The sequence below is a fragment of the Prionailurus bengalensis genome, chromosome A2 (genome assembly GCF_016509475.1).
Source record: "Prionailurus bengalensis isolate Pbe53 chromosome A2, Fcat_Pben_1.1_paternal_pri, whole genome shotgun sequence".
NCBI classification, from domain to species: domain Eukaryota; kingdom Metazoa; phylum Chordata; class Mammalia; order Carnivora; family Felidae; genus Prionailurus; species Prionailurus bengalensis.
Genome location: NC_057348.1, coordinates 11,060,645 through 11,085,067, shown reverse-complemented (window position 1 = coordinate 11,085,067; position 24,423 = coordinate 11,060,645). Strand labels below are relative to the sequence as shown.

The window sequence follows — 24,423 nt, the reverse complement described above, 5'->3', positions numbered from 1 at the left end:
ACAGAATGCCATCGCATTTATTGATGTCCTCTTTAATTTCTTTCAGCAACATTTTATGGTTTTTATTTATAAGTCTTTTGACTGTAACACCTTAACCAGTTATTCACCCCAGCAAATAAATCCCCTTAAACACTGCCACTGGTGCACCATTCTTGATTGAGAGATGTACTTGAAAAGAAAATGTAGTGCCTAGTAATACAAAGGACACTTTAAAATTTGCTTTATCATATTCGAGGTCATCTTTGACTCCAAAGCTATATTAAGTCATTCTATTCATTTGAATTCCTGTTTCCATAGACTCCACTAATAGACATGTATTTGATAATCAGTTTTGCCAGTGACTAATGTAAGCACTGGGGACATAGAACCTGAGAAGAGAACAGAATCCTAATTAGGGGAATAAAACCAATGGCCTGTTATAAAATATGCTATCATGTTAATCAGGAAGAGAGTTAAGTTAGTGATTTACAAAGGAATGACTGACATAAAGTGAAAAACTGTGGTCTTAGAATAGAATAGAATAGAATAGAATAGAATAGAATAGAATAGAATACAAATGACCTATTGCCAGATTGAATTTTTTTCCATCAGAGCGGTAACAAATGACTACTTTTTTAGGAAAACTACAGACATTACGTGGGGTGATTTTTGTCATTGGAGAAGAAATTATTCATAAGAAATCCAAGCAGTTCCAATAGATAATAGGAATTGCTAATTTTTTCATAAAACAGATTGGGAATCAACTTAGAAATAGCAGAAGAAAATGAAGGGAAGATGGTTGGATATCAGAGAGAGGTAAAAAAAATTAATAAAATGAGTAACTACATTGTACTGTATTGAAAAAATAAAAATTACAGGGAGTTAATGAAAGCAAATTCTATGTCCACAATTTGCTTTAAAAAGATCACACCTTCTGACTCAAAGTCTTTGAGGACTGAAATCATGGGAAATTCTTCAACCGCAAGACAATTGGACCTTTTCTAACTGCCATTGCAGAGAATCTCCTCAGAGCCCCCTTTATATCTTTGTTCCTCAGGCTGTAGATGAAGGGGTTCAGCATGGGCATGACCACCGTGTACATCACCGAGGCTGTGGCACTTGAGTGGGAGCTCTGGGTGGCAGCAGAGCTGAGGTACACGCCTAGGCTCGTACAAAAAAATAAGGAGACAACTAAAAGGTGAGATGCACAGGTGGAAAATGCTTTATATTTGCCCTGAGCTGATGAGATCCCACGTATGGAGGAAACTATCTTGGAGTAAGAGTAAAGGATCCCAACGAAAGGACCACCACCCACTAGGATAGCTGCAAAATACATCACCAAGTTATTAATAAAGGTGTCAGAAGAGGCAAGTTGGATCATCTGATTGAGTTCACATAAAAAGTGGGGGATTTCTACCTCTGTACAGAAGGACAGCCGCAACACCATTGAAGTTTGCAACAAGGAATGCAGGACACTCGTGATCCAGGACACCAGGACCAGCAGCCCACAGAGCCGGGGATTCATGATGACTATGTATTTCAGGGGGTGACAGATGGCCACAAACCTGTCATAGGCCATCACAGCCAAAAGATAGATATCCAACACTGAAAGGATTAAGAAAAAGCCATCTGGGTGATGCAGTCCTCATAGGTTATGATTTTGCTCTGTGTCTGGATGTTCAAGAGCATCTTCGGGATGGTGGTGGATGTGAAGCAGATGTCTACAAAGGAAGGTTGGCCAGGAAGAAGTACATGGGCATGTGGAGGTGGGAGTCAGAGCTGACGGCCAGGACGATGAGCAGGTTCCCAAACACAGTGATCAGGTACATGGAGAGGAAAAGCCTAAATATGAGGGACTGAAGTTCTGGTCCCTCTGAAAATCCCAGAAGCAGAAATTCTAATAGTTGTGTATCGTTTCCTGGTTCCATGAGGTTGAACTGGCCCCCGGAAAAAGATATCATCAATTTTCACCTGAAGGCATTACTCACATAGTTGAAAGGGTCCAATTTATATTGTGCAGTCAAGAAATTAAATTCAGTATCTTGTGTATTGACTGTCCCCTTGAAGGGATTCCTTCTCATTTCATCTTTGATTAGGCGTTTCAGTCCCTTTCTCTGCATTCCCCAACAGATGTCATGCATTTTACTGTTTTGCCAAGAATATCTTTCATGCATTCGAAGAATATGTACTGAGTGTCAAACATGTTTTGGGCGTTGTCTAGACAATGAGCACAGGAAACTGAGAACCAACAGCCACTATGATCCAGTGATGGAGAATGAATAGAAACAAATCAAAATATCAATAGGACATCAGAGGGTGTCAAGTGCTGTGAAGAGAACAAGAGTAGGTGTAAAGGAGAGCGTGGATACAAGTGTCATTTTGTAATTGGTGTTCTGTTAAGACCAGTAAACAGGTGACATTTGAAAGGAGACCTCAGGGAAAGGAAGGCAGGAGCCACAAGCATGTCTGGGGAAGTGTGTGCTGGCCGAGGGAATGGTCTCTGCAAAGACTCTGAGGATGATACTATGAGCTGTTCAATCCAAAATAGGTAGCATGTGTGGGAAGGGGAAGGAAAAGGAGAGAGATCAGATGTGGTATCAGGCAATTTCAAGGAAATAGGTGTTCTCACTGCTGGTTAACCTTCAAGAGAAAGGAGTCACTCGCCCACGGTATACACTGCTTGTATTTTAGAATCTACTTACAAAAGTGTCCTGTAAATTGACATAGAGCCCTCCTGAATGCCATGTGTTGGTTTAGTTCTGGCCTCTCTATTACAAGAATCACCTTAGAATATATTAGACCATGTCTAATATACCCCCCGCTCTGAGGATGGATCTCACTCCACAAGGCACTCACACACACACACACACACACACACACACACCCACACACACCAAATCATTGCTCCCTGGGCTGTGCTCTTAGCCTGACTTCTGACCCTCAACCCCAATGATTAAAGTCGGAGTGGCTATAACTCAAGCTGGCCAGATCCATTATAATTCCCCCAATGTAGAATTGTACCTGAATTCCAATGCTCATGTTTCCCATGGACAAATAACATTGACAAGTCAGACTGGCATGCTCATATTCCGTCCTGTATTTAATGAAACACAAACAATCTGCTCAAAATCACACACACACACACACACACACACACACACACACACACAGAGAGAGAGAGAGAGAGAGAGAGAGAGAGAGAGTAGCAAGAGAGGGAAATGAAATAGAAGTGGCACAAAAGTTCTAATGGTTCAGGTAGTCGCTGAAACCTAAGTGTCCATGAAGAAGAAAGTGCATCCCTGGTTCTGACAACATTCCAAGTCTTGTTACCTCCCTGATGCCCAGCAAAAATAGTAAGGAGGAAACTTAAATTCAGTCCGAAGACAAAATTAGTGGGAACTTCAGGGCGTTGCTCACCTGACAGAGTGAATGTTTCAAGAGAAACCTGTGCCAAGGAATAAATCAACACTTTGGCACAGGAAATATGCAAAGCACAGCAAAAGTTTGGCAGGTTATAATGAATCAGTAGGAAACTTGTTTTTTTTTTTTTCTGTGCCTGTTTCAATTGGATGTCCTGTGATCTTAGAGAAGGTGGACAAGTCCCTTTCACTTTTCAGATGTGGCATCTTTTCTTCGTTTTTCCTGGGCTTTGCGTTGTGATCTCTTTTTTGACAATAGCAGTGGGCACACTCTGGTCCTGTTTCTGGTCTTTGCACAACACTGTAAGGTCTGTTCAGAACTTTCTCTACAAAATTCTGCACATACTGCGACAACCATTCTGGCTCTAAATCACTGTCTTCATAGGATTTCTGCCTGAGGCTCTCACACCACACACTTAGTTCATTCTACTGTGATTCCACCACATAAGGCAAGTACCAAAGGAACAGGGCCCTCTCTGACCTTGTTCGCTGTAGTTTTTCAGAATGACATGGTCAGGCAAGCAAATGACCATAGAGATCTCAGCTTTCTGGGCTAGGCTGGTGGCCATGTGGTGACCTCAGGTAAATGCACCTGACTTTGACTCTCTGACCCTTTCTTGCCGGACCTGCCAGGCTCCTGGACTCACCTGTTTGGGAACTCTGAGGGAGAGGTCTCTGTGTGGAAGTCTGAATTCCTTTCTGGATGGTTACTGATGGTGACTAAGCTCTGTCCCCACTCAGGATGGCAGGAAGGAGGCTAGCATGAGTCTCCTAGCCGAGCTACAGACTCTGGAAGCAACAGCCAGGTCCCATCAGCCCAAGGTGGCACAGGCAGAGGGACGGCACACAGGAGATATTTATAGTTTCCTTTGTCTGTTCTTGAGGCACATTTCCCTCCTGCTTCTCCAACACAGAGCACATGATTTCCCTGGGGGCACTGGTCTGGACACAAAGAAATGTTTTCCTAGAGATTCTGTGTTCCCAATAGATCATATTATAACCACGTGAATCCAGTGTTGATTACTCCTTCCTCATAAACTCCACTGTAGGAGATAATAATACATACAGAAATAGTTAGCTGATCATATATTGGTTCAAGAGAAAAGAGCACCATAGTCACACATGACATCATGGACGAGCCTTAGAAACACAAGGTAGAGACACACAGCTGACTATAGACCCACGAGGAGACAAGCACGGCTCAGAACAAACTCCCAACATACAATATCATTTGGTAATAAGGACATTAGATTGAACTGTTTTCTTGTAGGATTGCTTGTTATGCAGCAATAGCCAACTGATTCAATCATCAAAGTGAACAGAAATAAGGACAATTATCACAATCTGCTACTGATTGTTCTTGCCATTTATTCTTCTATTTGAAGAATACATTCATGGTAACTGTTTTATTTTGGTTTAGTTCAGACAACTGCATATAAAAGCTCTCCTTGAGGGGTGCCTGAGTGGCTCAGTCTTATGAGTGTCTGACTCTTGATTTTTGGCTCAGGTCATGTTCTCATGGTCCTGGATTGAGCCCTGCATCATGCTTCTTGAATGTGGAGCTGTGCACTGTTTATTCAGTTCCTCTGTGCAATTTTAAATCAGATTTTTTTTGTTACTGAGTTGTATGGACCACAGCCTTGATGCTTAAAGAGTGGCCATGGACCAGGACCTGTGGCATCAACAACTGGGAGCTAGATCCAAATACAGAATTGCTGGGCCCACGTGAGCCCTGCCCAATCAGAATCTGCATTTGGGTAAGATAACCAAATAATTCTCATATATACTGAGTTTGGAGAAGTGCTGGTCTAGTGTAGTGTTGCTCAACCTTCACACTGTTGACATTTGTAGTGGATAATTCTTTGTGATGAATGTATCCTGGGAACAGTAGATGCTGTGCATCATTCCTGGCCTGAACTGTCTAGGGGGGGCAATTGCACCTGCCCAGTTCTGACAACCAAACATTTCACTAGGTCCTTCCAAGTGTTCCCAAGAGGCAAAATCTTCTCTAGATGAGAATGATTAGGTTAGAGCAAGAGGTCTGTAAACACGTTGAAGGAGTTCCAATCAAAGCCCATCCTTACTCAGTTCACAACATTGGGCAGACCACTCAACCATTCTGAACCCCATTCTGCAAATGTGGAATGAGACTCATAAGAGTATTGACCTCGGCAAATGGACTTGTATAAAAAATTAAAGTCAACTGGTAGAAGGTGTTATAAATATCAAGGCAATGTGCATAAGAGTTCCAAATATATATTTTTTTAGTTAAAGATTTTTTTTATTGTGCTAATAATACATGTCCCATATGATTTGCCATTTTAACCACTTAGTTATTCACTCTCTATATTTTTCTTATTTCATTTTTAATTCCAGTATAGTTAATGTACAGTGTTATAATAGGTTCAGGTGTACAATACAGTGATTCACCAATTCCGTACATCCCCCAGTGCTCATCATGACAAGTGCCCTCCTCAATCCCTGTCACCTATTTCACCCCCATCTTACCCATTTCTAAGTGCACAGCTCAGAGGCATTAAATACACTCATATTGTTGGACAGCCATCGCCACAGTCCATCTCCAGAATTCCTTTCCTCTTATGAAACTGAAGCTCTATACGTAAATATATACCTTTTAGTTACCAAAATATATTATAAATTAAATTGACTCAATGACAGCTCTTATTTTATGTCAAAGCATTGAACACTTAACCGTTTTGGCAAAAGTGTTGCGAGAGCCAAGGACTGTGGTACTCGTGGTTTTATGTCAAAGGAACACAGTTCTTCCCATTGTTGAAGGCGGGAATAGTAATCCTCTGGGGGTATCAGTGCTGTGTCCTATCACGAATCAATATTTGGGAGACCCAAGGAACCTAGTAGGAAAACTGTTCATTCTTGGATTTGGAGAAAACTTGAACTCAGGGTTGGGCTAAGGTGCCAGGAGGTGGTAGGGAGACAGGTGAGTTCAGGGAAGAGTAATAACCAGATTCACCTGACTTGTAACCTAGTATCTTGGGAACAGGGAAGCTACAGGAAAAAATTTTATCTGTGCAGAGCAATGTCCCATAGGGGATGGTGTGCTCAGGGGTGGGAGCGACAAGGGGGAAATATGCCTAAGGAACAGATAAGGAGCTGTAAATATCTCTTCCATTGTTGTCCCTCAGCGTGTGCAACCTTGGGCTGAATGGGACACGTTTATTTCTTTTGGAGTCCTAGGTCTGGCTACTAGACTCCCGCTGTATTGTTTGAGAACAGAGCTTCAGTCTCCATCATTAATTGTAGAGGGAGGGATTCGGACTTCCACACAGAGATGTTGATCCCAGAGACCCCCTGCAGGTGAGTCCGAAAACACAGTAGGCTCTGCAGGGCAGGGCCAGAGAGAAGAGAACGATGAGAACATTTACATGAAGCCACATAAAAGTCAAGACAACCTAGCTCAGCACTGGAACAACACTGTGGTTGTTGGCTTGCTTGATTAACTAATTAATATATTTATTTAAAATCTTAGAAAGGAAAGTAAACATTGAAATCAGCAATGCAGGGGAGATTGTTGAGAATTAATTGGTGGTAATGAAAGAATGTAATGGGTGGCACAACAGGGTCCCAGTAAAAGTAGAAAACAAGTCCAAGAATATTAGCAATTAAGAGGAATAGAGAAGTAGGGTATTAGCTCTGAGGGCTATGCAGTCAAGTGAGGGTGTTCCTTTTAATATTTTTAAGCAAGGGAAAATTTGAGTATGTTTCCATATAGTGAGAAAGATTTGGACCTATGGATCATGAGACAAACATTTCAGTGTCCTTTTTCTTGCTGGGTATTCCAACCAATTAAAAAAATTAATAGGTGAAAAGGGATATACTAAAAAGCTTTGCATGGCAGTTATTTCTTTACTGGTCGGGATGAGTATATTTCTGTGTTTCTTAGACATTGACTTTCTCTGTTGCAAATTGTCTGTGCCAGTTCTGTGTTTTGTTCAGTAGGTTTGGAATGTTTCTATTCCTGTTTCTGATTGCATTTTTTCAAACATAAGGACTAGAGTTTTCCACCAACTTTGCTGTTTGCTATTTAGTTCTTTTATTTACGTATAGATGTATTAGAGGGTAGTAGGAAAGTTAACACATTTTGTGTGCTCAAACCTATCATTTGGTCATATTTTCCTCCCCCTTCTTGTTTTTTTAAGTGTAAAAGCTTTTCTACATTGTTTGAATTAATAAGTCACCTTTTATACATATTTTTAACCTGTCTTCACTTTTCTGTTATTCCTTGTTGTACCTTTTGGCCTTTTGTGATTAGATCTATTCTCAAAGTCACATCACCTTCAGCCATGGTTTGGAAGGGCATTCTTCTTTGTCATTTGACTAATGTTCACCTTTTCTTCCTAAAAAATATGGATTAGTGTATGTGTGTGTGTATATATATATATATATATATATATATATACATATACACATATATATGTGTATATACATATATATACATATATATGTATATACACATATATGTGTATATATACATATATACACACACACACACACCATGTTCTTTATCTACTCATTGGTTGAGGGATATTTGGGCTCTTTCCATAATTTGGCTATTATTGATAATGCTGCTATAAATACTGGGATGCATGTGCCCCTTCGAATCTGTATTTTTTTTTTTTTTGGTATCCTTTGGGTAAATACCTAGTAGTACAATTGCTGGATCATAAGGTCGTTTTATCTTTAACACTGTTTCCCTGAGTGGCTGCACCAGTTTGCATTCCCACCATCAGTGTGAGAAGGTTCCCCTTTCTCTGCATCCTCATCATCATTGTTGTTATCTGAGTTGTTAATTTTAGCCATTGTGATAGTTGTGAGCTCATATTTCATTATGGCTTTGATTTCATTATGGCTTTGCATTTCCCTGATGATGAGTGATACTGAATGTTTTTCCATGTGTATGTTAGCCATCTGGATGTGTTCTTTGGAGAAGTGTCTGTTAATGTCTTCTGCTCATTTCTTAACTGGATTATTTATTTTTTGGTTGTTGAGTTTGATAAATTCTTTTTTTTGTTTTGTTTTTTCTTTTTTTCTTTTTTGTTTTTTTCAATATATGAAATTTATTGTCATATTGGTTTCCATACAGTACCCAGTGCTCATCCCAAAAGGTGCCCTCCTCAATACCCATTCCCCACCCTCCCCTCCCTCCCACCCCCCCCATCAACTCTCAGTTTGTTCTTGGTTTTTAAGAGTCTCTTATGCTTTGGTTGTCTCCCACTCTAACCTCTTTTTTTTTACCTTCCCCTCCCCCATGGGTTTCTGTTAAGTTTCTCAGGATCCACCTAAGAGTGAAAACATATGGTATTTTTCTTTCTCTGTATGGCTTATTTCACTTAGCATCACACTCTCCAGTTCCTTCCAGGTTGCTACAAAGGGCCATATTTCATTCTTTCTCATTGCCACGTAGTACTCCATTGTGTATATAAACCACAATTTCTTTATCCATTCATCAGTTGATGGACATTTAGGCTCTTTCCATCATTTGGCTATTGCTGAGAGTGTTGCTATAAACATTGGGGTGCAAGTGCCCCTATGCATCAGTACTCCTGTATCCCTTGGGTAAATTCCTAGCAGTGCTATTGCTGGGTCATAGGGTAGATCTATTTTTAATTTTTTGAGGAACCTCCACACTGTTTTTCAGAGTGGCTGCACCAGTTTGCATTCCCACCAACAGTGCAAGAGGGTTCCCATTTCTCCACATCCTCTCTAGCATCTAGAGTCTCCTGGTTTGTTCATTTTAGCCACTCTGACTGGCATGAGGTGGTATCTGAGTGTGGTTTTGATTTATATTTCCCTGATGAGGAGCGACGTTGAGCATCTTTTCATGTGCCTGTTGGCCATCTGGATGTCTTCTTTAGAGAAGTGTCTATTCATGTTTTCTTTCCATTTCCTCACTGGCTTATTTGTTTTTCGGGTGTGGAGTTTGGTGAGTTCTTTATAGATTTTGGATACCAGCCCTTTGTCTGATATGTCATTTTCAAATATCTTTTCCTGTTCCGTTGGTTGCCTTTTAGTTTTGTTGGTTGTTTCCTTTGCTGTGCAGAAGCTTTTAATCTTCATAAGGTCCCAGTAGTTCATTTTTGTTTTTAATTCCCTTGCCTTTGGAGATGTGTCAAGTAAGAAATTGCTACGGCTGAGGTCAGAGAGGTCTTTTCCTGCTTTCTCCTCTAGGGTTTTGATGGTTCCTGTCTCATATTCAGGTCCTTCATCCATTTTGAGTTTATTTTTGTGAATGGTGTGAGAAAGTTGTCTAGTTTCATTCTTCTGCATGTTGCTGTCCACTTCTCCCAGCACCATTTGTTAAAGAGACTGCCTTTTTTCCATTGGATGTTCTTTCCTGCTTTGTCAAAGATGAGTTGGCCATGCGTTTGTGGGTCTAGTTCTGGGGTTTCTATTCTATTCCATTGGTCTATGTGTCTGTTTTGGTGCCAATACCATGCTGTCTTGATGATGACAGCTTTGTAGTAGAGGCTAAAGTCTGGGATTGTGATGCCTCCCGCTTTGGTCTTCTTCAAAATTACTTTGGCTATTTTGGACCTTTGTGGTTTTATATGAATTTTAGGATTGGTTGTTCTAGCTTCAAGAAGAATGCTGCTGTAATTTTGCTTGGGATTGCATTGAATGTGTAGATAGCTTTGGGTAATATTGACATTTTGACAATATTTATTCTTCCAATCAATGAGCACAGAATGTTTTTCCATTTCTTTATATCTTCTTCAATTTCCTTCATAAGCTTTCTGTAGTTTTTATCATACAGATCTTTTACATCTTTGGTTAGATTTATTCCTAGGTATTTTATGCTTCTTGGTGCAATTGTGAATGGGATCAGTTTCTTTATTTGTCTTTCTGTTGCTTCATTGTTAGTGTATAAGAATGCAACTGATTTCTGTACATTGATTTTGTATCCTGCAACTTTGCTGAATTCCTGTATCAGTTCTAGCAGACTTTTGGTGGAGTCTATCGGATTTTCCATGTATAATATCATGTCATCTGCAAAAAGCGAAAGCTTGACTTCATCTTTGCCAATTTTGATGCCTTTGATTTCCTTTTGTTGTCTGATTGCTGATGCTAGAACTTCCAGCACTATGTTAAACAACAGCGGTGAGAGTGGGCATCCCTGTCGTGTTCCTGATCTCAGGGAAAAAGCTCTCAGTTTTTCCCCGTTGAGGATGATGTTAGCTGTGGGCTTTTCATAAATGGCTTTTATGATCTTTAAGTATGTTCCTTCTATCCCGACTTTCTCTAGGGTTTTTATTAAGAAAGGGTGCTGGATTTTGTCAAAGGCCTTTTCTGCATCGATTGACAGGATCATATGGTTCTTCTCTTTTTTTTTGTTAATGTGATGTATCACGTTGATTGATTTGCGAATGTTGAACCAGCCCTGCATCCCAGGCATGAATCCCACTTGATGATGGTGAATAATTCTTTTTATATGCTGTTGAATTCGATTTGCTAGTATCTTATTGAGAATTTTTGCATCCATATTCATCAGGGATATTGGCCTGTAGTTCTCTTTTTTTACTGGGTCTCTGTCTGGTTTAGGAATCAAAGTAATACTGGCTTCATAGAATGAGTCTGGAAGTTTTCCTTCCCTTTCTATTTCTTGGAATAGCTTGAGAAGGATAGGTATTATCTCTGCTTTAAACGTCTGGTAGAACTCCCCTGGGAAGCCATCTGGTCCTGGACGCTTATTTGTTGGGAGATTTTTGATAACTGATTCAATTTCTTCGCTGGTTATGGGTCTGTTCAAGCTTTCTATTTCCTCCTGATTGAGTTTTGGAAGAGTGTGGGTGTTCAGGAATTCGTCCATTTCTTCCAGGTTGTCCAACTTGTTGGCATATAATTTTTCATAGTATTCCCTGATAATTGTTTGTATCTCTGAAGGATTGGTTGTAATAATTCCATTTTCATTCATGATTTTATCTATTTGGGTCATCTCCCTTTTCTTTTTGAGAAGCCTGGCTAGAGGTTTGTCAATTTTGTTTATTTTTTCAAAAAACCAACTCTTGGCTTCGTTGATCTGCTCTACAGTTTTTTTAGATTCTATATTGTTTATTTCTACTCTGATCTTTATTATTTCTCTTCTTCTGATGGGTTTAGGCTGCCTTTGCTGTTCTGCTTCTCTTTCCTTTAGGTGTGCTGTTAGATTTTGTATTTGGGATTTTTCTTTTTCTTGAGATAGGCCTGGATTGCAATGTATTTTCCTCTCAGGACTGCCTTCGCTGCATCCCAAAGCATTTGGATTGTTGTATTTTCATTTTCGTTTGTTTCCATATATTTTTAAATTTCTTCTCTAATTGCCTGGTTGACCCACTCATTCGTTAGTAGGGTGTTCTTTAACCTCCATGCTTTTGGAGGTTTTCCAGACTTTTTCCTGTGGTTGATTTCAAGCTTCATAGCATTGTGGTCTGAAAGTATGCATGGTATAATTTCAATTCTTGTAAACTTATGAAGGGCTGTTTTGTGACACAGTATATGATCTATCTTGGAGAATGTTCCATGTGCACTCGAGAAGAAAGTATATTCTGTTGCTTTGGGATGCAGAGTTCTAAATATATCTGTCAAGTCCATCTGATCCAATGTCTCATTCAGGGCCCTTGTTTCTTTATTGACCGTGTGTCTAGATGATCTATCCATTTCTGTAAGTGGGGTGTTAAAGTCCCCTGCAATTACCCCATTCTTATCAATAAGGTTGCTTATGTTTATGAGTAATTGTTTTATATATTTGGGGGCTCCGGTATTTGGCGCATAGACATTTATAATTGTTAGCTCTTCCTGATGGATAGACCCTGTAATTATTATATAATGCCCTTCTTCATCTCTTGTTACAGCCTTTAATTTAAAGTCTAATTTGTCTGATATAAGTATGGCTACTCCATCTTTCTTTTGGCTTCCAGTAGCATGATAAATAGTTCTCCATCCCCTCACTCTCAATCTAAAGGTGTCCTCAGGTCTAAAATGAGTCTCTTGTAGACAGCAAATAGATGGGTCTTGTTTTTTTATCCATTCCGATACCGTATGTCTTTTGGTTGGCACATGTAATCCGTTTACATTCAGTGTTATTATAGAAAGATATGGGTTTAGAGTCATTGTGATGTCTGTATGTTTTATGTTTGTAGTGATGTCTCTGGTACTTTGTCTCACAGGGTCCCCCTTAGGATCTCTTATAGGGCTGGTTTAGTGGTGACAAATTCCTTCAGTTTTTGTTTGTTTGGGAAGACCTTTATCTTTCCTTCTATTCTAAATGACAGACTTGCTGGATAAAGGATTCTCGGCTGCATATTTTTTCTGTTTAGCACACTGAAGATCTCATGCCAATTCTTTCTGGCCTGCCAAGTTTCAAAAGAGAGATCAGTCACGAGTCTTATAGGTCTCCCTTTATATGTGAGGGCACGTTTATCCCTTGCTGCTTTCAGAATTTTCTCTTTATCCTTGTATTTTGCCAGTTTCACTATGATATGTTGTGCAGAAGATAGATTCAAGTTACGTCTGAAGGGAGTTCTCTGTGCCTCTTGGATTTCAATGCCTTTTTCCTTCCCCAGTTCAGGGAAGTTCTCAGCTATTATTTCTTCAAGTACCCCTTCAGCACCTTTCCCTCTCTCTTCCTCCTCTGGGATACCAATTATGCGTATATTATTTCTTTTTAGTGTATCACTTAGTTCTCTAATTTTCCCCTCATACTCCTGGATTTTTTTCTCTCTCTTTTTCTCAGCTTCCTCTTTTTCCATAACTTTATCTTCTAGTTCACCTATTCTCTCCTCTGCCTCTTCAATCCGAGCTGTCATTGTTTCCATTTTGTTTTGCATTTCGTTTAAAGCGCTTTTCAGCTCCTCGTGACTGCTCCTTAGTCCCTTGATCTCTGTAGCAAGAGATTCTCTGCTGTCCTCTATACTGTTTTCAAGCCCAGCGATTAATTTTATGACTATTATTCTAAATTCACTTTCTGTTATATTATTTAAATCCTTTTTGATCAGTTCATTAGCCGTTGTTATTTCCTGGAGATTCTTCTGAGGGGAATTCTTCCATTTGGTCATTATGGATAGTCCCTGGAGTGGTGAGGACCTGCAGGGCACTTCCCCTGTGCTGTGGTGTATAACTGGAGTTGGTGGGCGGGGCCGCAGTCAGTCCTGATGTCTGCCCCCAATCCCACCACTGGGGCCACAATCAGACTGGTGTGTGCCTTCTCTTCCCCTCTCCTAGGGGCGGGATTCACTGTGGGGTGGCGTGGCCCCTCTGGGCTACTTGCACCCTGCCAGGCTTGTGATGCTGGGGATCTGGCACATTAGCTGGGGTGGGTAGGCAATGTGCACGGGGGCAGGAGGGGCAGGCTTAGCTCTCTTCTCCTTAGGTGATCCACTTCAGGAGGGGCCCTGTGGCAGCGGGAGGGAGTCAGATCCGCTGCCGGAGGTTTGGCTCTGCAGAAGCACAGAGTTGGGTGTTTGAGCGGAGCGAGTAAGTTCCCCGGCAGGAACTGGTTCTCTTTGGGATTTTGGCTGGGGGATGGGCAGGGGAGATGGCACTGGCGAGCGCCTTTGTTCCCCACCAAACTGAGCTCTGTCATCAGGGGGCTCAGCAGCTCTCCCTCCCTTTGTCCTCCAGCCTTCCCGCTTTCCCGAGCAAAGCTGTTAACTTATGACCTCCCAGACGCTAAGTCGCGCTTGCTGTGGGAACACAGTCCGTCAGGCCCCTCCGCTTTTGCCAGCCAGACTCGGGGCTCTGCCTGGCCGGCGAGCCGCCCCTCCGCCCCGGCTCCCTCCTGCCAGTCCGTGGAGGGCGCACCGCCTCGCCGCCCTTCCTACCCTCTTCCGTAGGCCTCTCGTCTGCGTTTGGCTCCGGGCGACTCCGTTCTGCTAATCCTCTGGCGGTTTTCTGGGTTATTTAGGCAGGTGTAGAAGGAATCTAAGTGATCAGCAGGACGTGCGGTGAGCCCAGCGTCCTCCTAAGCCGCCATCTTCCTCCAATAAATGTTTTAAATGATTTTTGGGATTGAGAGAAAGAGAGAGGGAGAGAATGCAAGTGGGGGAGGGGCATAGAGAGAGGGAGTAACAGAATCCAAAGCAGGCTCCAGGCTCTGAACTATCAACAGAGAGCCCAACGCAGGGCTCAAGCTCACATACTACAAGATCATTACCTAAGTTGAAGTTGGACACTTGACTGACTGAGCCACCCAGGTGCCCCAATTTTTTTAATAAAAGGAATTTAAGCCTCTCAATTCATTCACTTAGCTTTCTTGGATAAAGGCGTTTTGTGTTGAAACCCTACTTAAGTAGAAGAAACAAAATAAGGTCAGTTTGGGGGATATTCAGCCTATTGCCTGGTTCAGAGAATGTCTCCTTGCATAAATGTAAATATGGTTCTGTCTTTGAGGCCTCTGGGCATTAAGATAGGAAAAGCCATATATCATTAACTTATGGCTACCTGTTCTATTATAATTTATTTTGCCTAAATTTCTACATTCCTTGAATTCCATGTTAATGAAAACCTCCATTCTCTTCCTTTCTTTACCCTCCAAGTTTCTTTCAAGCTTGCTTTCAACACAGCAGATAGGTTACAATGATTTCTAATGACTCTCTTATACTCTTATATCAATAAGAGTCATGGCCAAGAGTAGACTTTCATAGGAGTAGTATAACTCATGACTGGGTTTTTTTTTTTTGGTCAAACAAAAGAAAAAATACTCACTATGATGCAGTTTATCTGAGAAGAAATTATTCGTAACAGATCCATGTAGTCCTTTGAAATGAGTGAGAATTCCAAATATTTCACATCAAAGGTGTGGAATCACATTGGGAGAGTAGGAAAATGACAAAGGGAAAATCTTTTAGATATAAGACATATCAAAAAGCTTAACATAGGGAGTTATATAAATTGTACACAGATGTTGAAATTTAAAAAAATAGAAATTCCAGGGAAAAAAATAGAAGAGGCATGTTCCACTCCCACAATCTGATCAAAGAATCTCAACATTTGGGTCAGACTTTGGACCCTGCAATCATGGGTACTTTTCAGCACAAGACAATTGGCCCTTTTATAGCTGCCATACCAGAGAGTGATGAGAGGTACTGGCAGTGAATTTTGTGGATCCATGTGGCCTCGCAGCTGCTTAAAATTCAAGACACTGGGAGCTCCTTGTCCACACTATGTACCTCTTGCACTTTGTTAATCTGGTTGTAATAGCATCCTGTCAACTGAACATCCCTTGTCAGTATCATCTGTTGATTGGGTCTGACCTGTGTATTATAGGGTCAACCTGGAATAGAGGCGCCTATAAACCCCTGCTCTGAGACCTGCTGTCACTGCACGCACACACACACACACACACACACACACACACACTCTGCACCGTATCCCCCTGGTGTGTGTTACTTGTATGTCTTCACCTCCCCCTGCCTGCCCCAACACACTTTTTAGGATATGAATGCATACACATCATATTACCTTTCCCAGAAGGAAAGTAGAAATAGTACCAGAAAGTCCTATTCATTGCTTCCTAAGGACAAATAATCCTGGGGCTCCATTTTGGAATGGTCTTCTGGCCTGTATGCAAAGAAAAATTAAAAAAATTGTGTTCAACGGACAGAGAGAGAGACAGAGACAGAGACAGAGAGAGAGGGAGAGAATGATGTTGGTGGCCTCCAATCCTAATTATATCCCATTTACACCCAGCAAAAATAATTAAAGGGCAAAATAAATTTCTCTAAGGAAAAAAGTAGCGACATCTTTATGACGTGAACATCACAGATTGAACATCGCAAGAGAATAAACCAACACGTCTCATAATTTGGGCATTTTTATTGGCAGATAGCAGAGACCAGACTTGATTTTCCTGTGTTTATTCCATATGCATTTGATTAATCAGTTTTTATATGGCCAAATAGAGGATGAGGTAAGCCTCTTTGTCACTTGTCTTATGTGGCATTTTTTTGGTGTGTATTTGATGTTCTTATGCTTTGAATTTTAGTCACTTTCTTGACAAGTCTGATGAGCACAACTAGTCGTGGTTCTGTTCCTTGTCCAACAGGTAACGTGCTCTCCAGACCCTGTGAAATCCTAAACACCCCATGACAATCTATCCCCTAACTCTGAATAAGCTTCATGTAACTTATCCAAGTACATTATTTTGTACTCACATTTATTTTTACTGCACTCCTGTGTGTCATTGTGACGTGATTACCAAAGGAGCAGGAACTTCTGCTCGTCTTTCCTTTACAAAAGTATGTGGATGTATATGCACTTATATAGAAACGGATTCATGAAAATGAGACATTATGAAATACAAAGAACGACAGACAGAATAAAACCAGGTTAAAGAGCAGTTTCAGTACAACCATGTTATACAAAACTGAATGAAGTTTTGAGCAGTAACTGAAACATGATCTACAGGACCAGTAAGTCAACAAAATCAACATAGAAAATAATAAAATTCCCCAAGACCTGGATAAAAAAAGAGTATAGCATATAAAGTTCTTAAAAATTTCTGGCACCATAGCAGATGCTCTTTCAGTATTAATTGAACGAGTCAGGAATTAGGTCTCATTATATATGGACATTTAATACTTGACAAAGCTGCATTTAAGTGTCGTCAGCAAAGACTGGATTGTTGAGTGAAAGCTGGCACAAAGGCTTTCTACGTGGAAGGAAGAGTGGTGCTTCCTTATTTCACACATCTCACCGAAAATCCAAAGGAGTAAGTAAACCCCCAGTGTAAGAGTAACCATTCCATTTTAGATGCACATCTAGAAAATTACATATAAAATCTACTGGTGGGAAAATCATCATTTGTAAGGCAAGAAAAAAAAACCTCAGAAGGTAGAAGATACATACATTTCACTAAATGAATTTTAAAACTATTTTATGGGCCCAAAGACCTAACTAAAAGTCAATAGAGAAGCTGTGATTTACAATAATTATTTCAAATGCTCATAATTATAGATAAATAGGCATATAATATGTGGACATATAATAATAGGCAAATTAAATCAAATATGTGAATCTTTAATTGAGCTCACTAATAGTTTGAAGAATCAACAAGTAATCTTTCACACTGGTCATCTTGTGAAAATACTCAAAGGGCTGTCCCACTGATTGGGATCAGAATTTTTAAACAAGTAGCAAAAAGGCACCTTTTTTTTAATTTTATTTTTTTAATTTACATCCAAGTTAGTTAGCATGTAGTGCAACAATGATTTCAGGAGTAGATTCCTTTGATGCCCTTTACCCACTGAGCCCATCCGCCCTCCCACAACCCCTCCAGTAACCCTCTGTTTGTTGTCCATATTTAATAGTCTCTTACGTTTTGTTCCCCCTCCTTGTTTTTATATTATTTTTGCTTCCTTTCCCTCGTGTTCATCTGTTCTGTGTCTTAAAGCCCTCATATCAGTGAAGTCATATGATATTTGTCTTTGTCTGACTAATTTCGCTTAGCATAATACCCTCTAGTTCCATCCACCTAGTTGCAAATGGCAAGATTGCGTTCTTTTTGATTGCCGAGAAATACTCCATTGTATATATACACCACATCTTCTTTATCCATTCATCCATCAATGGACATTTGGGCTCTTTCCATACTTTGGCTATTGTTGATAGTGCTCCTATAAACATAAACATGGGGGTGCATGTGTACCTTCAAAAGAGCACACCTGTATCCCGTGGATAAATGCCTAGTAGTGAAATTTCTGGGTCTAGGGTAGTTCTATTTTTAGTTTTTTGAGGAACCTCCATACTGTTTTCCAGAGTGGCTGCACCAGCTTGCATTCCCACCAACAATGCAAAAGAGATCCTCTTTCTCTGCATCCTCGCCAACATCTGGTGTTGCCTGAGTCGTTAATGTTAGCCATTCTGACAGGTGTGAGGTGCTATCTCATTGTGGTTTTGATTTGTATTTCCTTTATGATGAGTGATGTCGAGCATCTTTTCATATGCTGGTGGCCATCTGGATGTCTTCTTTGGAGAAGTGTCTATTCATGTCTTTTGCCCATTTCTTCACTGGATTATTTGTTTTTTGGGTGTTGAGTTTGATAAGTTCTTTATAGATTTTTGGATACTAACCGTTTATCTGATATGTCATTTGCAAATATCTTCTCGCATTCTGCTGGTTGTCTTTTAGTTTTGCTGATTTTTTCCTTTGCTGTGCAGAAGCTTTTTTTAATTTTCTTTTTTATTTTTTAAAATGTACATCCAAATTAGTTAGCATATATTGAAACAATGATTTCAGGAGTAGATTCCTTAATGCCCCTTACCCATTTAGCCCATCCCCCCTCCCAAAACCCCTCCAGTGACCCTCAGTTTGGTCTCCATATTTATGAGTCTCTTCTGTTTTGTCCCCTCCCTGTTTTTATATTATTTTTGTTCCCAGAAGCTTTTTATATTGATGAGGTCCCAATAGTTCATTTTTGCTTTTGTTTCCCTTGCCTCCAGAGACGTGTTGAGTAAGAAGTTGCTGCGGCCAAGGTCAGGGAGGTTTTTGCCTGCTTTCTCCTTGAGGATTTTGATGGCTTCCTGTCTTACATTGAGGTCTTTCATCCATTTTGAGTTTATTTTTGTGTCTGGTGTAAGAAAGTGGTCCAGGTTCATTTTTCTGCAAGTTGCTGTCCAGTTTTCCCAGCACCACTTGCTGAAGAGACTGTCTTTATTCCATTGGATATTCTTTCCTGCTTTGTCAAGGCCATAGGTTGCTGGGTCCACTTCTGGGTTCTCTACTCTGTTCCACTGACTTGAGTGTCTGTTCTTGTGCCAGTCCCACACTGTCTTCATGATTACAGCTTTGTAAAACATCTTGAACTCTGAGATTGTGATGCCTCCTGCTTTGGTTTTCTTTTTCAAGATTGCTTTGGCTATTTGGGGTCTTTTCTGGTTCCATACAAATTTTAGGATGGTTTGTTCTATCTCTGTGAAGAATGCTGGTGTTACTTTGATAGGGAATGCATTGGATGTGTAGAAGTCTTTGTGTAGTATTGACATTTTAACAATATTTGTTCTTCCTATCCAGGAGCATGGAATCTTTTTCCATTTTTTTGTGTCATCTTCAATTTCTTTCATGAGCTTTCTATAGTTTTCAGTGTATAGATTTTTCACCTCTTTGGTTAGAATTATTCTTAGGTATTTTATAGGTTTTGGTGCAATTGTAAATGGGATCGATTCCTTGATTTCCCTATTGCTTCATTGTTGGTGTATAGGAATGCAATTGATTTCTGTGCATTGGTTTTATATCCTGCAGCTTTGCCAAATTCATGAATCAGTTCTAGCAGTTTTGGGATGGAATCTTTTGTGTTTTCCATATAAAGTATCATGTCATCTGTGAAGAGTGAAAGTTTGACCTCCTCTTGGCTGATTTGGATGCCTTTTATTTCTTTGTGTTGTCTGATGGCTGAGGCTAGGACTTCCAACACTATTTTGAATAACAATGATGAGAGTGGACATCCCTGTCTTGTCCCTGACCTTAGGGGGAAAGCTCTCAGTTTTTCCCCATTGAGGATGATATTAGCATTGGGACTTTCATATATGGCTTTTATGATCTTGAGATATGATCCTTCTATCCCTACTTTCTTGAGGGTTTTTATCAAGAAATGGCGCTGTATTTTATCAAATGCTTTCTCTGCATCTATTGAGATGATCATATGGTTCTTGTCCTGTCTTTTTTTTGATATGATGAATCACATTTGTTGTTTTGTGGATATTGAATCAACCCTGCATCCCAGGTATAAATCCCACTTGTTCATGGTGAATAATTTTTTTAATGTATTGTTGGATCCAGTTGGCTTGTTGAGGATTTTTGCATTGATATTCATCAAAAAAGGAGCCAGCATTACATTAGTGGATTGGAGACAAGTCCATGAGGAATTGTTAGGAAAGAAGGAAAAGGGACACAAGGTAGAAGAAAAGCCTGTACTGAAATATAAAGAGCATTCATGATGAGCATAGGATCTTACTGAAACATTTGTATGAAAGTGTATGAATAGGAGTTCATGCATAAAATGGAAGAGAAATTTTATAAGACTTCTGGAACAAAGAAAATCAGTGAGAATAACATTTGGTTAAGTCTACTGTTTCTAAACAACTATATTGAATGAAAACAACACAATTGAATGAATATGTGCTACTAACTTACATAAAGACTTACAAGAACAATAACCTAATGAAACCAACATTGGTCACTAATTCAAGGGCAGATTGCCAAAGACTTGGAAATGAAAAGGTATATCAAAAGGGCATTTACAACGTGGGGAAGAAGCAGTGAGTAAGTTGTGATTTCATCTTACACAAAGATACACAGATTCATATAGACTTCTAGAATGGAAAGGTGATCTTTAGTCAAATGATGAAGAAAAATACCTTCCAGATGATGGCCAAAGGTGATGCAACTTTCAGAAATAGATCTACTCCCCAAATGCCAAGAAGACCAATAAGGAATAACAAAGATATGAAAACAAGTCAGAAACATGCCTAAAGGGTAATTTATTATGGCTAAGAATGAAGCACTTTATTTCTTGTGTATAGCAAGGACTGACACAAGAAGAGTATTGAAGTGCCTGCTCAACCCTGTCAGTAAGAAAATGAAAAATAGGAGTGCCTAGGTGGCTTGGTAGCTAAGCGTTTGACTCTTGATTTCGGCTCGGGTCATGATCTCACGGTTCATGAGTTTAAGACCTGCATCAGGCTCCATGCTGAATGTTGAGCCTGTTTGAGATTCTCTCTCTCTCTCTCTCTCTCTCTCTCTCTCTCTTTCTTTCTCTTTCTCTCTCTCTTCCTTTGCAGCTCTTCCCCACTCATGTGCTGTCTCTAAAATAAAATAAAATAAAATAAAATAAAATAAAATAAAATAAAGTAAGATAAGATAAAATAAAATAAAAGTTTCTTTAAAAAAAAAAGAAACACAATGTAGAGACTGATAAGTAGCACAGAATTGAATAGATCAGAACAACTCCCACCAGACAATCCCATTCGATTACAAAGACATTATATTAAAACAGGTGTTTTCAGAAGGGTTTGTTACACAGTCCTAGGGAACAGATATAATTATAACAGCAACCAGAACCCAGAGGAATTATAATAATATGCTTCTTCCCATTTTAGGTATTTGTGCTGATATTTGGGGACAGAAGTCACGGTTACTCTGTTATTAAAATTTATTTTAGATAGGCTGTGTTATAAAGAGACTTCTTTAGGGTTCCAACCAGGTAATCAAGAGAAGTTGGGAGAACAAGACTCTTGGCACCAAAGTTGTGACCTGAATCATATGACTGGACAGGAATTCAATGTCTAAAGAGTCATCCTTTGATCATGAGGATATATATGTATGATATATAAAAGATGATATTGGTATTGTTCAATCATTGCCCATAGCATGGTTATGATCTTTCATTTAGAGCAGCAGAATGATTCCTATCTGTAGCAGCAGAAAGAGTAAGATGATTCAGTAAAAACACCACAAACATGTTTTTGGAAAACATGGAAAAAATACAACTCTAGTACATGGACACCAAACTAACTCCATACTTCAGTGAGTAGATGGACAGCACAAAATGAAATATTTTGCTCAGCAATACCCAGTATAATTTCGATTTTTCTTCATCATAGTTAAGATCTTCCTCGACTCAAAGGCCATATGAAATTAATTTATTCAAATATGTGTTTCTGTTGTAAACGCCATTTGGAGACATGTATTTGGTGATCATTTTGCCAATCACTGTTGTAAGCACTGTGGATACAGCTGCATAGGAGAACATGATCATCATAAGGAGAATGGAATGCAATGGCTTACCTATAAGATGAACTATATTAGTCTACATTGTCAGAACGAGAAGTCAAGGCAGTGAAGGAGAAAGTATTGATACACACAAGTGAAAAACTGGGGTCTCATACTTTCCTGTATTATGAAATTATGTGAATGGTCTTGGTTATCAAAAGTAGTTTTTTCTTTTTTTAAAATATAATTTATTGACAGATTGGTTTCCAAACAACACCCAGTGCTCATCCCAACAGGTACCTTCCTCAATGCCCATCACCCACTTTCCCCTCTCCCCCACCCCCTTCAACCCTCACTTTGTTCTCAGTATCCAAGAGTCTCTTATGGTTTGCCTCCCTCCCTCTCTGTAACTTTTTTTTTCCCTCCGCCTCCTCCATGGTCTTCTGTTAAGTTTCTCAAGATCCACCTATGAGTGAAAACATATGGTATCTGTCTTTGTCTGCCCAACTTATTTCACTTAGCATAATACCTTCCAGTTCCATCCATGTTGCTGCAAATGGCCAGATTTCATTCTTTCTCATTGCCAAGTAGTATTCCATTGTATATATTAGTCACATCTTCTTTATCCATTCGTCAGTTGATGGACATTTAGGCTCTTTCCATAATTTGGTTATTGTTGAAAGTGCTGCTATAGACATTGGGGTACAAGTGCCCCTATGCATCAGCACTCCTATATCCCTTGGGTAAATTCCTAGCAGTGCTATTGCTAGGTCATAGGGTAGTTCTATTTTTAATTTTTTTAGGAACATCCACACTGTTTTCCTTTTTCTATATGAGTAATATAACTCATGGCTATCCTTTTAGTAAAATTTAGGAGAAAAATTACTTGGAATGATATATGTTGTTTGAGTAGAAATTGTTTTTAAGAAATTCATGTTACCCCAGGAGACAAGTGGGAATTTCCAAGTATTTTTTTCATCAAAACTGAAAAAATCTTTGAAAAAGTAGGAAATAGACAAAGGGGAAACTGTCTATATATCAGACAGAGCAGAGGCTTAATAAGTGAGTTACTTAAAAAAATATGGAGAAGCTGAAGTCAAGCAAATGAAATTCTGGGAAATAAATAGAAAAAGCAGATTCTTCTTCCAGAGTCTGATCAAAGAACGGCAGATTCTAGCTCTGAGGTTTTGAGCCCTGCAATCACGGGCATGTCTTCAGTCCCTGGACAATTGGTCCTTATGTCACTGGAACCCCAACGATTCTTTTCAGAGCCCTCTTTATGTCTTTGTTCCTCAGGCTGTAGATGAAGGGGTTCAGCATGGGCGTGGCCACCGTGTACATCACCGAGGCTGTGCACTTGAGTGGGAGCTCTGGATAGCAGCAGAGCTGAGGTACACTCCTAGGCTGGTACAATAAAACAAGGAGACAACCGAGAGGTGAGACGCACAGGTGGAAAATGCTCTGTACTTGTCTTGAGCTGATGAGATCCCACATATGGAGGAGACTATCTTAGAATAAGAGTAAAGGACCCTAGCCAGGGGAGCACCACCCAGCAGCACAGTTGCAAAATACATCATCATGTCATTAAGAAAAGTGTCAGGGGGCGCCTGGGTGGCGCAGTCGGTTAAGCGTCCGACTTCAGCCAGGTCACGATCTCGCGGCCCGTGAGTTCGAGCCCCGCGTCGGGCTCTGGGCTGATGGCTCAGAGCCTGGAGCCTGTTTCCGATTCTGTGTCTCCCTCTCTCTCTGCCCCTCCCCCGTTCATGCTCTGTCTCTCTCTGTCCCCAAAATAAATAAAACGTTGAAAAAAAAATTTTTTTAAAAAAGAAAGGTGTCAGAACAGGCAAGTTGGATCATCTGATTGAGTTCACAGAAAAAATGGAGGATTTCCATGTCTGTACAGAAGGACAGCTGCAACACCATTGTTTGTAACAAGGAATTTGTAACACTGATGATCCAGGACACCAGAACAAGCAATCCACAGAGCTGGGGGTTCATGATGATGGTGTAGTGCAGGGGGTGACAGATGGCCACAAATTAGTCATAAGCCATTGCAGATAGGAGAAAGTCATCCAGCTCTGCACAGAGTAAGAAAAAATACATCTGGCTAATGCAGCCTGCATAGTTAATGACCTTGCTCTGAGTCTGGATATTCAGAAGCATCTTTGGGACAGTGGTGGACGTGAAGCAGATGTCTACAAAGGACAGGTTGGCCAGGAAGAAGTACATGGGGGTGTGGAGGTGGGAGTCAGAGCTGATGGCCAGGGGGATGAGCAGGTTCCCAAACACAGTGATCAGGTACAT

The 24,423-nt window shown here is 40.1% G+C and overlaps 1 protein-coding gene and 1 pseudogene across 1 annotated transcript; both read right to left on the bottom strand.

Moving 5' to 3' along the window:
• Positions 1 to 940: 940 nt before the first annotated feature.
• LOC122486378 (olfactory receptor-like protein OLF4) lies at positions 941 to 1,907 on the bottom strand. The gene is given in 3 exon segments (XM_043585814.1): positions 941 to 1,605; positions 1,608 to 1,712; positions 1,715 to 1,907. Coding segments are annotated over 3 exon segments (963 nt in total).
• A 21,448-nt stretch (positions 1,908 to 23,355) lies between these two features.
• LOC122486577 lies at positions 23,356 to 24,423 on the bottom strand (annotated as a pseudogene).